This window comes from Aulonocara sp. 'chitande type north' Nkhata Bay, linkage group LG1, assembly GCF_057382095.1.
Source record: "Aulonocara sp. 'chitande type north' Nkhata Bay isolate Kocher_YH1m ecotype deep benthic linkage group LG1, A_spYH_male_GT1.1, whole genome shotgun sequence".
NCBI lineage: Eukaryota > Metazoa > Chordata > Actinopteri > Cichliformes > Cichlidae > Aulonocara > Aulonocara sp. 'chitande type north' Nkhata Bay.
In genome coordinates, this window is record NC_141344.1 from 9,705,423 (window position 1) to 9,720,143 (window position 14,721).

Here is a 14,721-nt window from a genome sequence, read left to right on the forward strand (position 1 = left end):
AAAGCTCCGCCTATCACATCTCTCGCAGCATCAGGGTTCAACCCAGACATTTGCATGTTTCATAGTCAAATTTGTTAAAAATACGTTTGCAAATCATTTCTAGAATTTATTGTGCACCTTCTTCCTGGAGTTTCACAGCAGCTGGCAGGTTGTAAATCACATCACAGAAAGATGAAGAATTTCTTTTCAACTGCCTTCCTGTGCATGTCTGAGCCATCATGTTCAGTTGTTGTATGGATTCAAAAACACAGTCAGGCATCTGGTGCTGTAAGGTTAAGGAATTGTTTTAATGTTATAAATTATGTGCAAATGCAATTAGATCCAGGTCTGTTCATAGCCCCGGCAAGGTACGATAAGATAAAACTTAATTATCCCCATAGGGACGATGGGTAAGATCATCATCATTTACTGATGCCTCCCTCCTCCGCTTCTTCTTCCTACACTTTAACTTTGCTCCTTCTTAGCTCTCTAACGCCTGTATGGTGTATCAACTGCATTTGAGCTCCTGTCATATTTGTATATGGCAGCCATGACACTTCTGCGGAGCTCAAACGGTGGTTTTAAAGCTCCCTGTCTGCATGGGCAGCTGAGGTCTGGAGGCATCCAAGCTGTTCAGTCTTTCACCTTCGCTCGCGGCCCCTCCCCCAGGTCAGCGGCCATACATTAGATCAAGCTAGGCCTCAAAGGGTCAAGCAACCAGTGCCAATCATTCCACAGTGCACGATACGCAGGAGGGCAAAAAAAACTATAAGCCTTTATAAAAAATATTATCTCTTTATCATTTGGTAGTCAGTATGTTTTCCCTGATATAGTATTTATCCCTTATTTGCAATAATGTCACGAGTTGAGATGCCAAATTTAATCTGCCTTCAAAATCTACTACTAGTAAAGAACTGTGTTAGAATTTTAATGTTATATGTGCAATTTCCTGAAAAATCTCCCATATAAAAATAGAACTGTTTTTACATGCTGTACAGGTATTTCTGTTTAATGTAAGCAGTTTAAATAATTCATAATGGCTATTTTATACTATTTCCCAATTTAATGTAAATTAGCAGTCATTTAAAAGTGTTCAATAAAAATAAAAATAGTAATAGTAATATTAAAATGGCAACAACAGTGTGACAGACATGTATACACCCTTTTCTTTTTTAACCCTGTTCTTTCCAAGCTCCTTACAATAATAACAACATGGTGTTTCTGACTGCTCTCTGTGTATCTATGCCTGCATATACTCCAGACTGCACTGTAAGGAAACTCTATGGCTCATTTGCCTCTGCTCCTGCACCCTGAGAATTGACTGTGTAAAAGAATCATCCTCAGCTTGAATCTATTATCACCTGATCCTGTACTGTTGCAAGTCTGCCAGGTCCACGGATAGAACAGTCTCACGTTTAACCCTTTCCTCTCTGCTGGATGGCATTCTCTTTCCCTGACTATTACCAAGAGTAAATGTTTTTCTTCACCCTCTCCAATGAGTAATTTTTGGTGTCGAACTTGTCTCTAACCTTTTCCTACCCCCTTTTGTTTGGCTTTTGTTTGGCAACAGCTGTTATCATGGATTTCTTTTTCTTTTTTTTTTTTGGTCAGCTGTGATTGCTTCGGGCAAAACAGGAGCAGATGGTGTTTTGCTATGCATGAATGGAGCGTTAGAGGAGTTGGACTGAATAGGCCAAGTTTTGAATGGTGTCTACACAGCACCTGCCTCTTGTAGCAGCAGGGACATCCTAGTGGCATGATCTGTCTTGGCTTTGCTGCCATCGTAAGGGATGAAAGAAAGAAACAGAGGGGGAACCTTGTTGGGTACCGTCCATATTTATTGATTTTCCTGCAAGTCGTGGCATAATGTGGTGTACAGTCAGTTTGAGTTAATTGGATGTGACACAGCATGCACGTGTAATCTATCACTCTAGTCTCCTGGTACACTTTATCAGTTTTGTTGCCATAGAAACATGTTGGCTCTGTAATAGCCTATATTAACAGGCTAAGTAAGTTGCAATAAAAGGCAATTTCAGAGTTGGGATCCTCTGCTGAACACAAAGCCTATAAAATACTGATGAAATAAATCGGAAAGTGGCAGCAGGGGGAGAGCGAGCTGGATTTTTATATTCTTAAACTAAACAAAGTCCAAATAAAAAGAAACTGCTATCATTTCCATGCAATGCAGGGACATCTGTCAACCTCTGGGGCATGATGATCTGTCACAATAAAAAAAAAGAAGCTTTTTCAAATCACTGACAGCTTGCTGAGCTTTTTTTTTTAGAGCAACTGTATAATTCAACTGAGGATAAATGCTCCAGATGCATTTGGTCTGCAAAACACTGACAATGCACAATAACAAACTGAGCTAACCATAATAATCTGAAACAAACCAGTCCCTAACTCATATTTTCACTGATGTTACTGTTATAAACAGTTTTTCTTTGGACTTTCGATGTTTATTCCATGACCTTTATTACATTGACTGTAAGGTAGTAGTGGCTTTCTTATCTGCTTTCCATTTCTGCTTAAGCTACACTCAAATACATGGTGTTTAAACATTGTTTAAACATTAGATAACAGCAGATTGTGATCTGTTTCAATATTCTATTTATTATGATCACATACAGTTAATCATTTACTGTTGTGGGGAAAGAGGATTATTCATTACTAGCACCAAGTCACCAGAGTACAGACCAGTGATGTGCGTTTTTCTTTTGGTGCATGCTAACATGGAGGTATCAGATCTGTGACAGCGTAGCAGTGCACAAGCTGACAGAGGTCACAAGACTGGCAGATCAGACTTACCTTAACAGAATTCAACAAAAGCAGGGGATAAGCCTAATGGCTGAATCACTCGGTCTCCAAGGCAACATCATTGTGCTGAATTCCGTGGATGGAAAATGTGTGTACACATGCATGTTTCTTGTGCAAACGTGTTTGCGAAAGATCAGAAAGATGGAAAGGGAGCAAAAGAGTATAAATCTAAATATTTATGCATGGATCAAGTTTTCTGCAGCCTGATAAATTTATAATTGTTATATTTGTTATATTATATTTCCCCTAAAATTCATAAAAATAATATTTTAAAATTAAATCAAAGTGCTAAATTAACTGACTAAATCAGAAAGGTTGCAAAGGGTATCATAATATTTACACTAAGCCTATTGAATATTCTATTAACTTTGCTAAGAGTCTTTGTCTGTGGTGCTCCTTCAGTCTGGCAGGTCAAAAGTTCTCTAAACAAGCGTTACCATTGGTCAGGGATGTCAGCAGTCCGGCAGACTAACAGAGCAGCCAGCAGCCCCTTCCAAACAAAGTTCACTATTCATCTCAAAGGTCAATAGTTCTCTCTGTGAAGCTCATCAACGCAAGGTCAAGAATTCTTTAAATGTAGTCAGCCATTTCACTGGAGGTCTGATTCCTCCTAGTAAACAAAGCTTGACATTGGACTTGTAGAGGCAGATGTCTCTGCACTCTACTGGATCAGGTCTTATTAGGGAAAAAAAGGGTTGTTTTTCCTCCTTTTTCTTTAGGAGACAATGTTTAGGTTGCCGTATCATAGTGGCAGGTTCTGCATCTGCGACCAGACTGTGCGAGTGACTGCAGCGTGGGTCTTATGGTCAGATGGTCAGTGTCAGCAGGGCTTTTGTTAAGCTCATATTGTATCTGTGCAGTGAACGGGAAAATAACAAAAGAGCAAAATAAATCATTAAAATACAGAATCCCTTAGCTTCCACATCTGACTCCTTAGTCATCCTTGGCACTCTGCCCACCAACTGACCTCAGTGGGGAAGAAGGGGACAATTAGGTCACTTCATGACTGCATTACTCAAATGACATATTAATGTCATACTGCCCTTCATGCATTTCATCAGCCTTAGTTAATGATGAGGACAGGAAGAAAGAACTGCATAAGTTATTGACTGCTTCATTCTGTGATCATATCATATTGCACCGAGGAAACAAATGATCTTATGGATACAAGGCTGATGCATAAGGCAGGTGAATACATTTATTTATTCACCTATTCAGATGAAGCCAGCCTTCATGATCCGGGGATGTATAGCAGTGTATTATTCTTGTAAATTATGTGTGTGTGTATAATGGTGTTTTGAAAATATCTGTAACCTTTTTATTGCACAGTCCCATAACTCCAACCCTGGCTATGAGATATTTGTACACACAGTGACCGCAGTACTGAGGGGTTATGGAATAACAAGAAGCTCCATGCATTATTAATGGGCTCTGCTGTGAATCTGTTCAGAATAATAACAGCGATTTCCCAGAGCCTCATTACTGTGTGTTTTTAAAGCATGTGTTTGGTATCCATGGACACCCGCTCTCACATTCTCTTCTTCCCCCTGTATTGAGATTCAGGTCATGCACGGCACTTGCTGTTTTTAATTTTCATTTCATCATAAGCACTTTAAGACTGTTGCCAGTGCTTATTTGCAGTTTTCCTGCAGACCTCTTCACTCAGGCTTCTGACAGGACAGATGCTGCAATTAATCACGGCAGAGAAATGGGCATCACTTCCACACCGAGCTGAAGAACCAATCACTGCAGCAGCAGAGGCAGCAGAGGCAGGCCTCCGCTCCAAATTACAAATGCCTTCCTAAAACTAACTAATTGAAAACAAACCAAAATGTGAAAATTCTATCAAGCCGCTATCACAGAAGCGCAGGAGCGAATTCACTTTCCTAATTTGTAACTAACATTAACCCGTGTTTAAAATGTCTCAGCTGCCATTGGAAGAAATAAAGGCCCCTTCTCTGGGCCAGTGGATTCACAGCCTATTGTGAAGATATGATAATTATTGTTTGCCTGCCTTCCCTCCCCCGCTCACCATATTATTCAAGGGAGCACAGCAAACCCCTGGGGATGTCTTGGAAATGAAGTGATTTTAAAAGGGAGTAAGAAAGAGGCAGAATCCAGTGCACTGGTGTGTGAGAAGGGGACTGTTATTGAGACAAGTACCAGTTACATGCTGACCTCGTCCAGTATCAACACTGTTTTTACACACAGTAACAATGGACTTCCATTCAAATCACTGAGAAACAGCACACAGTATAATAAAGCCAACATGAATGCTCATATAACCTTGTAAAGTATTGTTCTCATAGATTTACTTCATAGAAAACATACAAATTTATCTTTTTATATCTGGTGAGCGCTATGAATATCTATAACTGCGGTTCTCTTCAATAACTAACAAGGAAATAAAGGAGTTACGAATAGAAATTATGATTAATATAAATTTTGAAAGAAAACAGTTCCTTCAAATAAATATTTGTGATTGAGAGTTTAATTTTCAACAGAGACACAAAGAAATATATAATACTTCATACAAAATTATGGCTACTATCATATTAGTGGTGGAATGTCTCTGGATTCGTCTTCATGGCTGAGCAAAAACTCCAACATTAATTTACTTTTTCTATCTTGAACAACCTTTTCAGAACTCCATACGGATATGCATCGACTCTATGGACAGTTTTCAAATGCAGTTGGTTTTTAAGCAAAATACAAACAAAATTAATTGCTGCTATTGTAACTCATAAAAAAGTATAAAAGAGCAGAAATGCACTATGTGATATAGCAATCCACAGGTCGTTTAACAATGTTTTAATTAAAGCCTCACATATTAAAACTTTACAACAGGTGATATGAAAAATGTACAACATTTTCTTGTTTCTTTTTTTCCCCCGGGACTTCTGTACAGCTGGCAAAAATACCTCCGATGCCTTTTCAGTTGGCTTTGGCAGTGCAACAAACTGGCTCTGCTAGTTTTCTTTTTTCCATTTTTTTTTTAAAACAATGACAGTATCAAGGAGCAGAGTAAAAATACATCAATCCCCAAACCATCTGCCTTGATCCAGAAATTTGTATTTACCATAAAATATCCCCTTTCTTACACAAAATAAAAACATAATTTAATTGTTAAACATCTGAAGTAAAAACAAATAGATTAAAGAAGACTTTTTTTGGGAGGGTGCCAGTTACACACTTTTCGGCAAATCATCTGGAGGGTAAATTACTGGATAAAGGAGGTCTCGTCTCTTCCCACTCTACGAAACATGTACAGCAGATTACAGCTAGAGTGATGATGGGATGAAATAAATGATTTATGGCAGTTTCTCTCTCTGTCTGTTCAGTCGTTCATCCACAAATCTGGATCCCAAGACACTGTCTGCATTTGTGAAATGTTTTACATTTGTGTTCCAACACCACTGGGCCTCCAACATCCGATGATCTGTAGAGTTACGTCTGCAAGAATGATGGGTGAAAGAGAAAGGTTGGACTAAAGAAAGTTTGCTATATACCGGCCAGTGTGGGAGCAAAGACGGATGGTTACTGGTTTCCAGCAAGGATCCTGTGAGTCATTCAGTCCAGGCAAGAGCTGATAAAAATCCTTTTGATGAAACGCATTCAGAGCGTCCTCACACTGCGCTGAACTGACAACTCTGGCCTCATAAATAAAGCTTTATTGTTAAATAAAACAATGAAAGATTTGCTTCTTTCAACATACTGTGTGTCCAGTCAGTTCAAATTGAAAACTGAAAGACCTCACAAACAAATAAACAATCACTGGGTGCTCGCCCTAAAAGGCTTCTGTCATAGCTTAGCCTATTTTATAGACAAAAACCCAGTTAACATATTAATCCCCTGTACACGCATGTGCATATCTGTCTATAACAATGGACAAGTTCTTTGTATAACATTCTAAATCTTACACACACTTCTTAAGTGCAACTTAGAAAAGCAACATGTTTGATGCTTTTTATTCTATTCCTGTTCTTTTAGATAGGACTTCCATTTGGCTCAGTAAATGCTGACCTGGGATAGGACCTGGGCATGGGCCTGAATTTGGGAAGGATGCGGTTGCTGCTGTGAGGCTGGCTGCGGGCTGCCAAGTGATGCAGAGCCTCCCACTGAATGGGGTGTACCAGGAGAGTGTTGAGGTGGAGAACACTGGGCCTGGTGCTGCTGCTGCTGCTGATGATGATGATGTTGCTGCTGTTGCTGTTGTTGCTGCTGCTGCTGCTGTTGCTGCTGCTGCTGCTGCTGGAGTTGTTGAATCTGCTGCTGATGCAGCTGATGCTGCATCTGCATGTGCTGCAGCTGCATCTGCTGCTGCTGTTGTTGCTGCTGTTGCTGCTGCATGTGGTGCTGCTGCAGCTGTTGCTGGAGATGATGTTGGAAATGCTGATGCTGCATCTGCTGCTGGATTTGCTGGTGATGCATCTGCTGCTGCTGCATCTGATGATGCTGGAGGTGCTGCTGCATCTGCTGCTGCTGTTGCTGCTGCTGGAGCTGCTGCATTGCATGCTGTTGCACCGGTTGCATGGGTGGGCTCATCTGAGAGACTGCTGTGGACTGGGCACCTGCCACCATGGACCCTCCAGCACCCATCTGGCCGAGCAGCTGCGGAGGCATCCCAGATGACATGTTCTGGTGGGAAACTGTAACAGAGGTCACGATTTGACTGCCCCCTAGTCTCATCTGCAGAGGCTTTGGGGCAATGGCCCGTGGCAGGGCTTGTTGGAGAGCCTGGGAAGCTGATGGCATGGAGGGGTGCTGGTTGAGGGGTGACGGCAGCACCAGGCCAGGGGACAGGCTTGTGGAGGCCAGGGTCTGCTGCACTGAGCGAATTGTCTGGGCTTCAGCTGATTCTGCTGCAGCCTGGATAAGTGAAAAACATAAAAACTTATTACGATTACAGATTTCACCCATTTAAAATCCCACTACCTCCCTTTAAATGACTAGCATATAGTATCTAGTAACTACTTCAGTCATTATAAGTCCTCTACAACTTCACAGTGCATAATATGACACAATGAACTCAATAATTCACATCACCTTTCGGATAAATTCACACATTTTAAAGGTGAAAAGAAGAAATGGTTTCTCACCTTGGAAACCAGGCTCGCACGGTATGCTGCTAGAGCTTTTAAATATTCTTTCTTGGCAGCTTCTGTTTTGCTTTTGTAAACCTGTGATGACACAAAAATGTGTGTGAACAGAAAATTACAGCTTTTAAAATGGCAAATAATAATAATTTAAGGTAGACTGCATACTACTTTAGAGTGGCGCTAAACTCTGTAGTACCTGCTTCTGTTCCTCTCCAAGACCATCCCACATAGATGCCACAATCTTTGACACTTCTCCAAAGGTGGCATTAGGATTCTGACCCTTGATAGCAGCCTGAGTGTCTCTAAAGAAAAGGGCATAAGCTGACACCGGCTTCTGGGGCTCATTGGGATCCTTCTTCTTCTTCTTTTTCGGGGTCTTAGATTTCTTTGTGGGATCAATGGGGGCTGGTCGTTTCTCCCCAATGACCTGAAATGATGGCAGAGTTGACATAAGGACAATAACAAAATTGCTCTTTAACAGAGTCTACTTTTTACTGCTACCTTTTAATACAGTAATCCAAATCATTAAAAGTTTGCTCACCCTGTTGGCTTCATCCTGCTCATCCTCATTGATGGAGCTGGAGGGTGAGGGTGTTGCAGACTTGCTGGCAGGAGGTGAGGGGGAAGTGTGGGTGATGTTGGGTCCTGCCATGTTTAAGGTTAGCTGTGTGTTGAGCTGGGATTGGTTGATGGTGGTCAGCTGATTTCGTGACATCATACCATTGGGGCTGTTCATGCTGATGATGGACTTCATCACCATGGCTGGGTTGGATGGATATTGACGTAGATGACCCGGGCCAATGTTCTGCAAACAAATTCACATAATGGCAAACACCACTGGTTAAAATAATTCAATAAAACTGTACTTTTTAAAAATTCATGTTTTTGTTGACTGAGGCCTTTTCTGTTTTTTTTTTTTTCCCTGTACAGACTTCATGCTGCACCTAATTTATTTCTGCTATCCAGCTTGAATAGCTGTACTCGCTGTGACACCATGCTGCCCAAAGCTTGAGAACCTGTATTCCTTTACCACAGCAGAAATGGGGTCATTGGATTCTGTGGGTTGTTATGTAGCAGATTACATGTCATGATGTCCTGGGTCTTAAATGTCTCTGTTACAAGACATGATAAATTATCTCAACACCCAAGGCGCCATCTTTATACGTCAGTAATAGATGACTACACAGCTTGGTTGATTCATTTCAAAACTCTATTGTATGGAAATCTGTGACACAGCTTTAGACTGCCCAGTCCCTGTAGGGGAACAGTGGACTTCAAATGCCACAGTAATATTACATGTGTGTGTGTGTCAGTTTGTATGCACTACTTTATTTAAGGTTATACAACTCCGAAGTAGGCACCTTTCAAAGATCATGCTTCACTGTTAAAGAGTGGGAAAAAAAATACTTGTACAGATCAACTCCATAAATCAGCCAGTTGAAGGAATGAAGCTTAAGAGGTTTGGACAGGTCCCATCCATTCTGCCATCCAGGGTATAATGTAATAACATTTTCTCTTTCACCTTTTCCTAGTAAAACATTCAGTTCTTGAAAGAGTCTTAAAGAAGGTACAGGCGAAGTGTTTGCATTGATTGTGGTGAGGAGGAAATTACGAAGCCTGCCAGCTCTCCAGAGGGAAGACTGATCAGACAGCCAACAGAGCTGACATGGAACAGAGAGGGGATGTGAACACAACAGAAAAGGTGATTTGTTCTCCCTGGGTACATCCATCTGGTATTCAGCAGCACAAACTCAATCTCTCCCAACATCAACACATCATAAACCCACGCACCTGGCTTTATTGAAAGAACCTTATGAATGCCCGTCTTCGAAAACAATATTGTAACACCATTCCAGACAGAAACATATTGGATCTACAATCCATTTCTTTCTCATATGCCATGTCTACTGCTTATCATAAATACAATCTATGAAATGAAAATGGATTTATATTTACATGAAAGAGCGGGTTTCAACAAAGAGATGAGGAAAAGTTGGGGAAAAAAATTTAAAAACATATTGTTATTGTTCTTCAAATATGGAAATCCTCACAAATAAAAGCTGCAATAAACAAGCCTGCAACCAAATGACTGTGATTTACATATCAGCAACCCACTATGTTCCAAGTGCTATTGTCATCTTCATTACTGGGAACACGATGGCTCACCGTTTGCTCTTTGCTCGCTACGAACATCAAAGATGCACACACTGAGCTCATTAGTCGTGGCCATCTGTATAATAACACTTTTGCCCAATCCTTATGGTGCAGTTTTGACTTAGAGCAGTGGCTCATTTTGCTGTTTGGGATGTGGTGAATCCTTTGAAATGGCTTCAAATTAAATATAGTGCATTAAAGAAACAAAGAAAAAAAATGTTTTAGTGATCACCTTTAGACACATCATTATATCACATTCAACACCCTGCTAAATATCTGGTTTTACAACATATTTCTACAATAACCAGAGTACCAGCAATTTAGCACCTCACTCTACAAAAAAGCAACGGCAGTTGCGTCACTGAAATGCCAGCATTAGAACATCTGATTTGAATAAAAACATAACAGCTAATAAGTTAGTTGAAGAAATCATCTTAAGTAACAGTTGTCTTGATTGCGAATATGAATCTGATACTAGGGAGGTTTATTTATGTCCCTCTGGCTCCTCATTTGCATTTTGATTGCAGCATTGTCTGGAGTCACAGCAGACATCCAACCAGATAGTTTGATAGTCATCGTAAATCTGCAAATAATTCTTTATCTTGGGTACACAGTGGCCAGATGTGCCCTCCTCAATCAGATTTGTGCGTTTCTAGGTGTGCTCCTATCTGTGTGTTTGCACATCAAACACTAACAAGCTGAAATGTACTCTCTAATCAATAAAAGGTTTTTTTGAATGTAAATTCAGTTTGTGCGATACCCCATTGTGTTGCTTTAAAATTGCAAAGCTGAAATGACTAACAACAAAATAATGATTTTTAGAATATTTCTTCTTTTTTTGCAGCATAGATTGTTTTGTTTTGTACATTATCACCAACTTTAACCACTCTGAACACAGCAGCAGCATAAAGTGTTCTGAAAGCTAGCACATGAGTGTAAAAAAATGTTTATTAAATTCATTTATTTATTTTTTGACAATGCATGAAACCCTTTCCACAATATACGCAGGTCAATAAAACCAGCAGCGGAGCTGAAAAAACAACATTATGCATTCACCAAGTGATAGAAATCTCAACACCGATGTCAATGAAAACAGACTCTAGTCTGTTCTTAAAGATATTGAAAATCAGAATTTGGGAAGAATTTATGAACAGTGGCACCAAGCTGTAACAGGCTGAAAAGAATGTTAACAAGTTCAATTTCCATTCAATCAATGCCAGAGCTCTTGGAAATGTTCCGTGGCAGGAGAGGAGTAAAATCATCTATATGTTAATTATAAGGATGAATCCCCCAGTAACTTTCGCCAGCATGAAAGGTCAGTCCTATTAAAGATAGTTTATCAGTGCTCTGCACATATTCCTTTACTCTGCTTCTAAACGGGAACATCATTTTATTTTTTTTTCCCTTCCATTTTCTGCAACCTGCTGAAGTCTGTGCTTAAGCCAAATGAGAAAAATGGAATTTTGAATGCCGGTAAAGGCTATAATAGCACGAAGATAAATTGTTTTTCTTTCCTCTGCCCTGTCTCAGTCAAACACACTTCGCTCTCTTTCCCTCTCTGTGGTGTGCAAACTCACTCCATCCATCTCGCCAACCTCTAACCCCCACTTAAAAACAAATCTCTCTCCTTCTCTCCTCCCCCCTTCAAACTGCAAGGCCAGCAGGTCCCCTCCCCCCTTTGTCTGGTGCAGCCACTGACCCATACCCCTTTCCACCATTTCTCCTAGTGCATTATGGGTATTTAAAACTTGTCCAACATGACATCATTTCAGTTTGTGAGCTGCCTGAGAAAAGTAAATTACAGAATCAATCATGCAGAAGGTCAAGCTGAGACTTCATTACAAGTATTGCATGCCTGCATGAATATCTTTCATTTCTGACTGACCCAATATGTCACAATAGCTGTCTGTCGGGAGAGGAAAGAAAAAAGAAGAAGAAGAAGAAAAAAAATCTCTTAAATTGATGTACAACTCATGTCAGTGCTTCTTGGCTTGGAAAGGAGATAAGAGGACCGTGTAGAAAAACATGCTTTCTGCAACACTGCTCACATTTTCCATTTGATTCAGGATATAGTGGTTTTTGACCAGTCAGAATTGTGGGTATTATACTCACTCACAATCTACACAGTATCGTGGCATATCAAATCATGTGAACGGCAAACTACAAATGGCTTTTTCAGACTTACTTTTATCTTGCATGATGGATGCCGTTCAAACGCTACCATCGCCTATTAGCATATCTTTGCGGCTGCAAAGCTAATGACATGTGAAACAGCTAGTTGGTAATGAAAAATATATAATGCATTACCACATAGTGGTAAATGTAATAAGACAGCAGGGCTCATATCTTCTAAATATTGATTTTAACATCTAATACAACCGGTTGACTAGTGTAGGTATCAAATCCAATCAGAGAGGACACAGAGCCCATTTCACTACATGCTTACACGTGTCAAGAAAACCCTCAAATGTGGTGAAGGCACCAGGTGTTTTTTGAAATAGAACCCAGAGACCCTTGCTGTGCAGCAGGGAGAAAATCGAGAAGAAATTGTGAATAAAGCAATACTGGCAGCTCTAACTCCAGTACTATTTGGCACTATTGAGACTCAATCACAAATCAGGAGGACACATGCTGGGAGACAAAAATGAGAGTCAGAAGCTTGTTAGGAGAGCAGATTAAATAAATAATGACTTCAGATTCAGGGCTTGCCAGGCACATTGCAGCTGAGAAAATGTATTTCTCTTTGTAGAAGCCCAGCATCTGTGGCCAATTTGCAAGACATACGCTGAACATTAAGGGGAGAGGAATTAGCAGAACACTTGGCAATGCAATGACATGGAAGAAGCTTTTTGAAAATAGCCCAGGTATATTTGCTGGTTGGGTTTCTCATTAAGTTCTGATAAGAGACAGGCTTTCACACAGGCTAAGTATTCTACATGAGTAAGCTAGCACAGAGGAAGGAAACCAAGACAAGAGTTTGGGAAATATGAGCATGGTGGCTTGATGAAAAATGTAATTGCAATAGTGCACGGTTTATTTGTTTGCCCCTGAAGCCATAACAAATAACACAGAATGTAATCATGTATATAAGGTTGTCATTCCTTTATCAGTGTGCTGACAAAATGACAAAATACCCCTGTTAGGGCCTTCGTAAATCATTGTCTCTATATATGGAATACAGTGAAAACAGTGCTGTTACTTATCTCATTTAGTTGCATTCTCTTCTCAAAGCAAAGATAAAACCACAGATGAATAGAATTTCTAAAGGCATTGTCACAAGACTTTTGGGGATCAATCCCATTTACAGGAAAAATGAGGGGCCACCACAAGTCTTCCTGCGGTACAATGTGCGATGACTGATAACGAGTGAGTAGTGTGCCGACGACAATGCCACGAGGCAAAGAGTAAAAACCCACATTCTCCCCTCAGTTTTTAATAGAGTCTCTGCACAATCAGAGACATGAGCCATGCAAATGGTGTTAAAGAGGAATAATGTTTGAGAATCAAATCTAATCCTCCAGCAAGTCATGAGAACAGTCAGGAATGTAATTGTGTCAAGGTTCCGTTTCTTCCAGATGCAGAAAGCTTAACTGACCATGAAATGAAAATTCTTTAGGCAAAAAGCCTTCAGGGGCTCACTTACTGTATGCAGCAGAGATATTTTAAAAGCTGCAATTATTTCACATGCCAGAAGCATGGGAGCAGGAAAAAGAGCTGTAAAAATGTTACAGTCCTTTCCCATATGGAATGTAAATAAATATACCTAATATCACTGTGATTCAACAAATGTGTTAGGGAGAAATGGGGACAGAGGGTCTAAAACACATTACATTTATTCACACACACTTCTAATAATAATAATGGCGCCTCATCTCAATGCAATCTGATTTGTGACTCACAAAGCAAATGCACCATCAATACCATCATCTTTTTGCTGATGCCTTTGTCCTTTCAATTCTTCTCTCCTAAATGAATCTTCCATTTTTGTAATGGCTCTGTAAGACAACTAGGCAGCCAGTGACATTTCCATTTTTCCTCCTCAGTGCTTCCATGATTGTGGCATTTGAAAATGCCTGTCCAACCTCAGACAACGATCTCACAATCTGTAGCACACAACAGTATCAACATAAAGAAAGTGATTATTTCACTCTACAGTTCTATGTTTAATCAAGTGCAATAATATTAACCAATTAAAATTATACGTGTCAACATTTTACTAGTGGGATAATTCTCCCCAGTCCTAAACTCTAAAAATAGCATGTGTCGTTACTGAAGACCTCATGTGACACTTTGCTGAAGCGCAGATCAGCATTTACAGCAGGAAAAAAAAGGTTTCAGGAGGTAACATGAATTAAATATGAGCATGTGAAACTGTGGCACGTTTGGGTCCCATTTTCACCGTCCTCCTGGGGATGAATGAGCATTGTACTCTAACACCTGTGATCTATTCACATCTGTTCACCTCATATAGAGAGGGATCATTCACATTCCTGTTTTGTTTTTTTGTTGTTTTTTTTAACAGATAAAAAATGCTCACAGTAAGTAACATAATATCATGACATTTACTCAATGTGATCATATACCTCCTGTGTTGTAAACAAGGCCAGATGCTGTGCCAGATGCACCGACAATAGGAGGCATGCAAAACTCTGAAGGTGACATTACGGTATGG

The 14,721-nt window shown here is 40.1% G+C and overlaps 1 protein-coding gene across 1 annotated transcript in view; it reads right to left on the bottom strand.

The window, feature by feature from the left end:
• Window positions 1-4,952: 4,952 nt before the first annotated feature.
• tox3 (TOX high mobility group box family member 3) overlaps window positions 4,953-14,721 on the bottom strand; it is a 37,892-nt gene continuing 28,123 nt past the window's right edge. The window contains exons 4-7 of the mRNA XM_086262796.1: window positions 8,437-8,700; window positions 8,092-8,322; window positions 7,896-7,976; window positions 4,953-7,665 (exon numbers count right to left, since the gene is read on the bottom strand). Coding sequence (XP_086118922.1) covers window positions 6,805-7,665; window positions 7,896-7,976; window positions 8,092-8,322; window positions 8,437-8,700 — 1,437 coding nt within the window. The 3' untranslated portion in view covers window positions 4,953-6,804. The remainder of the gene's footprint in view (window positions 7,666-7,895; window positions 7,977-8,091; window positions 8,323-8,436; window positions 8,701-14,721) is intronic.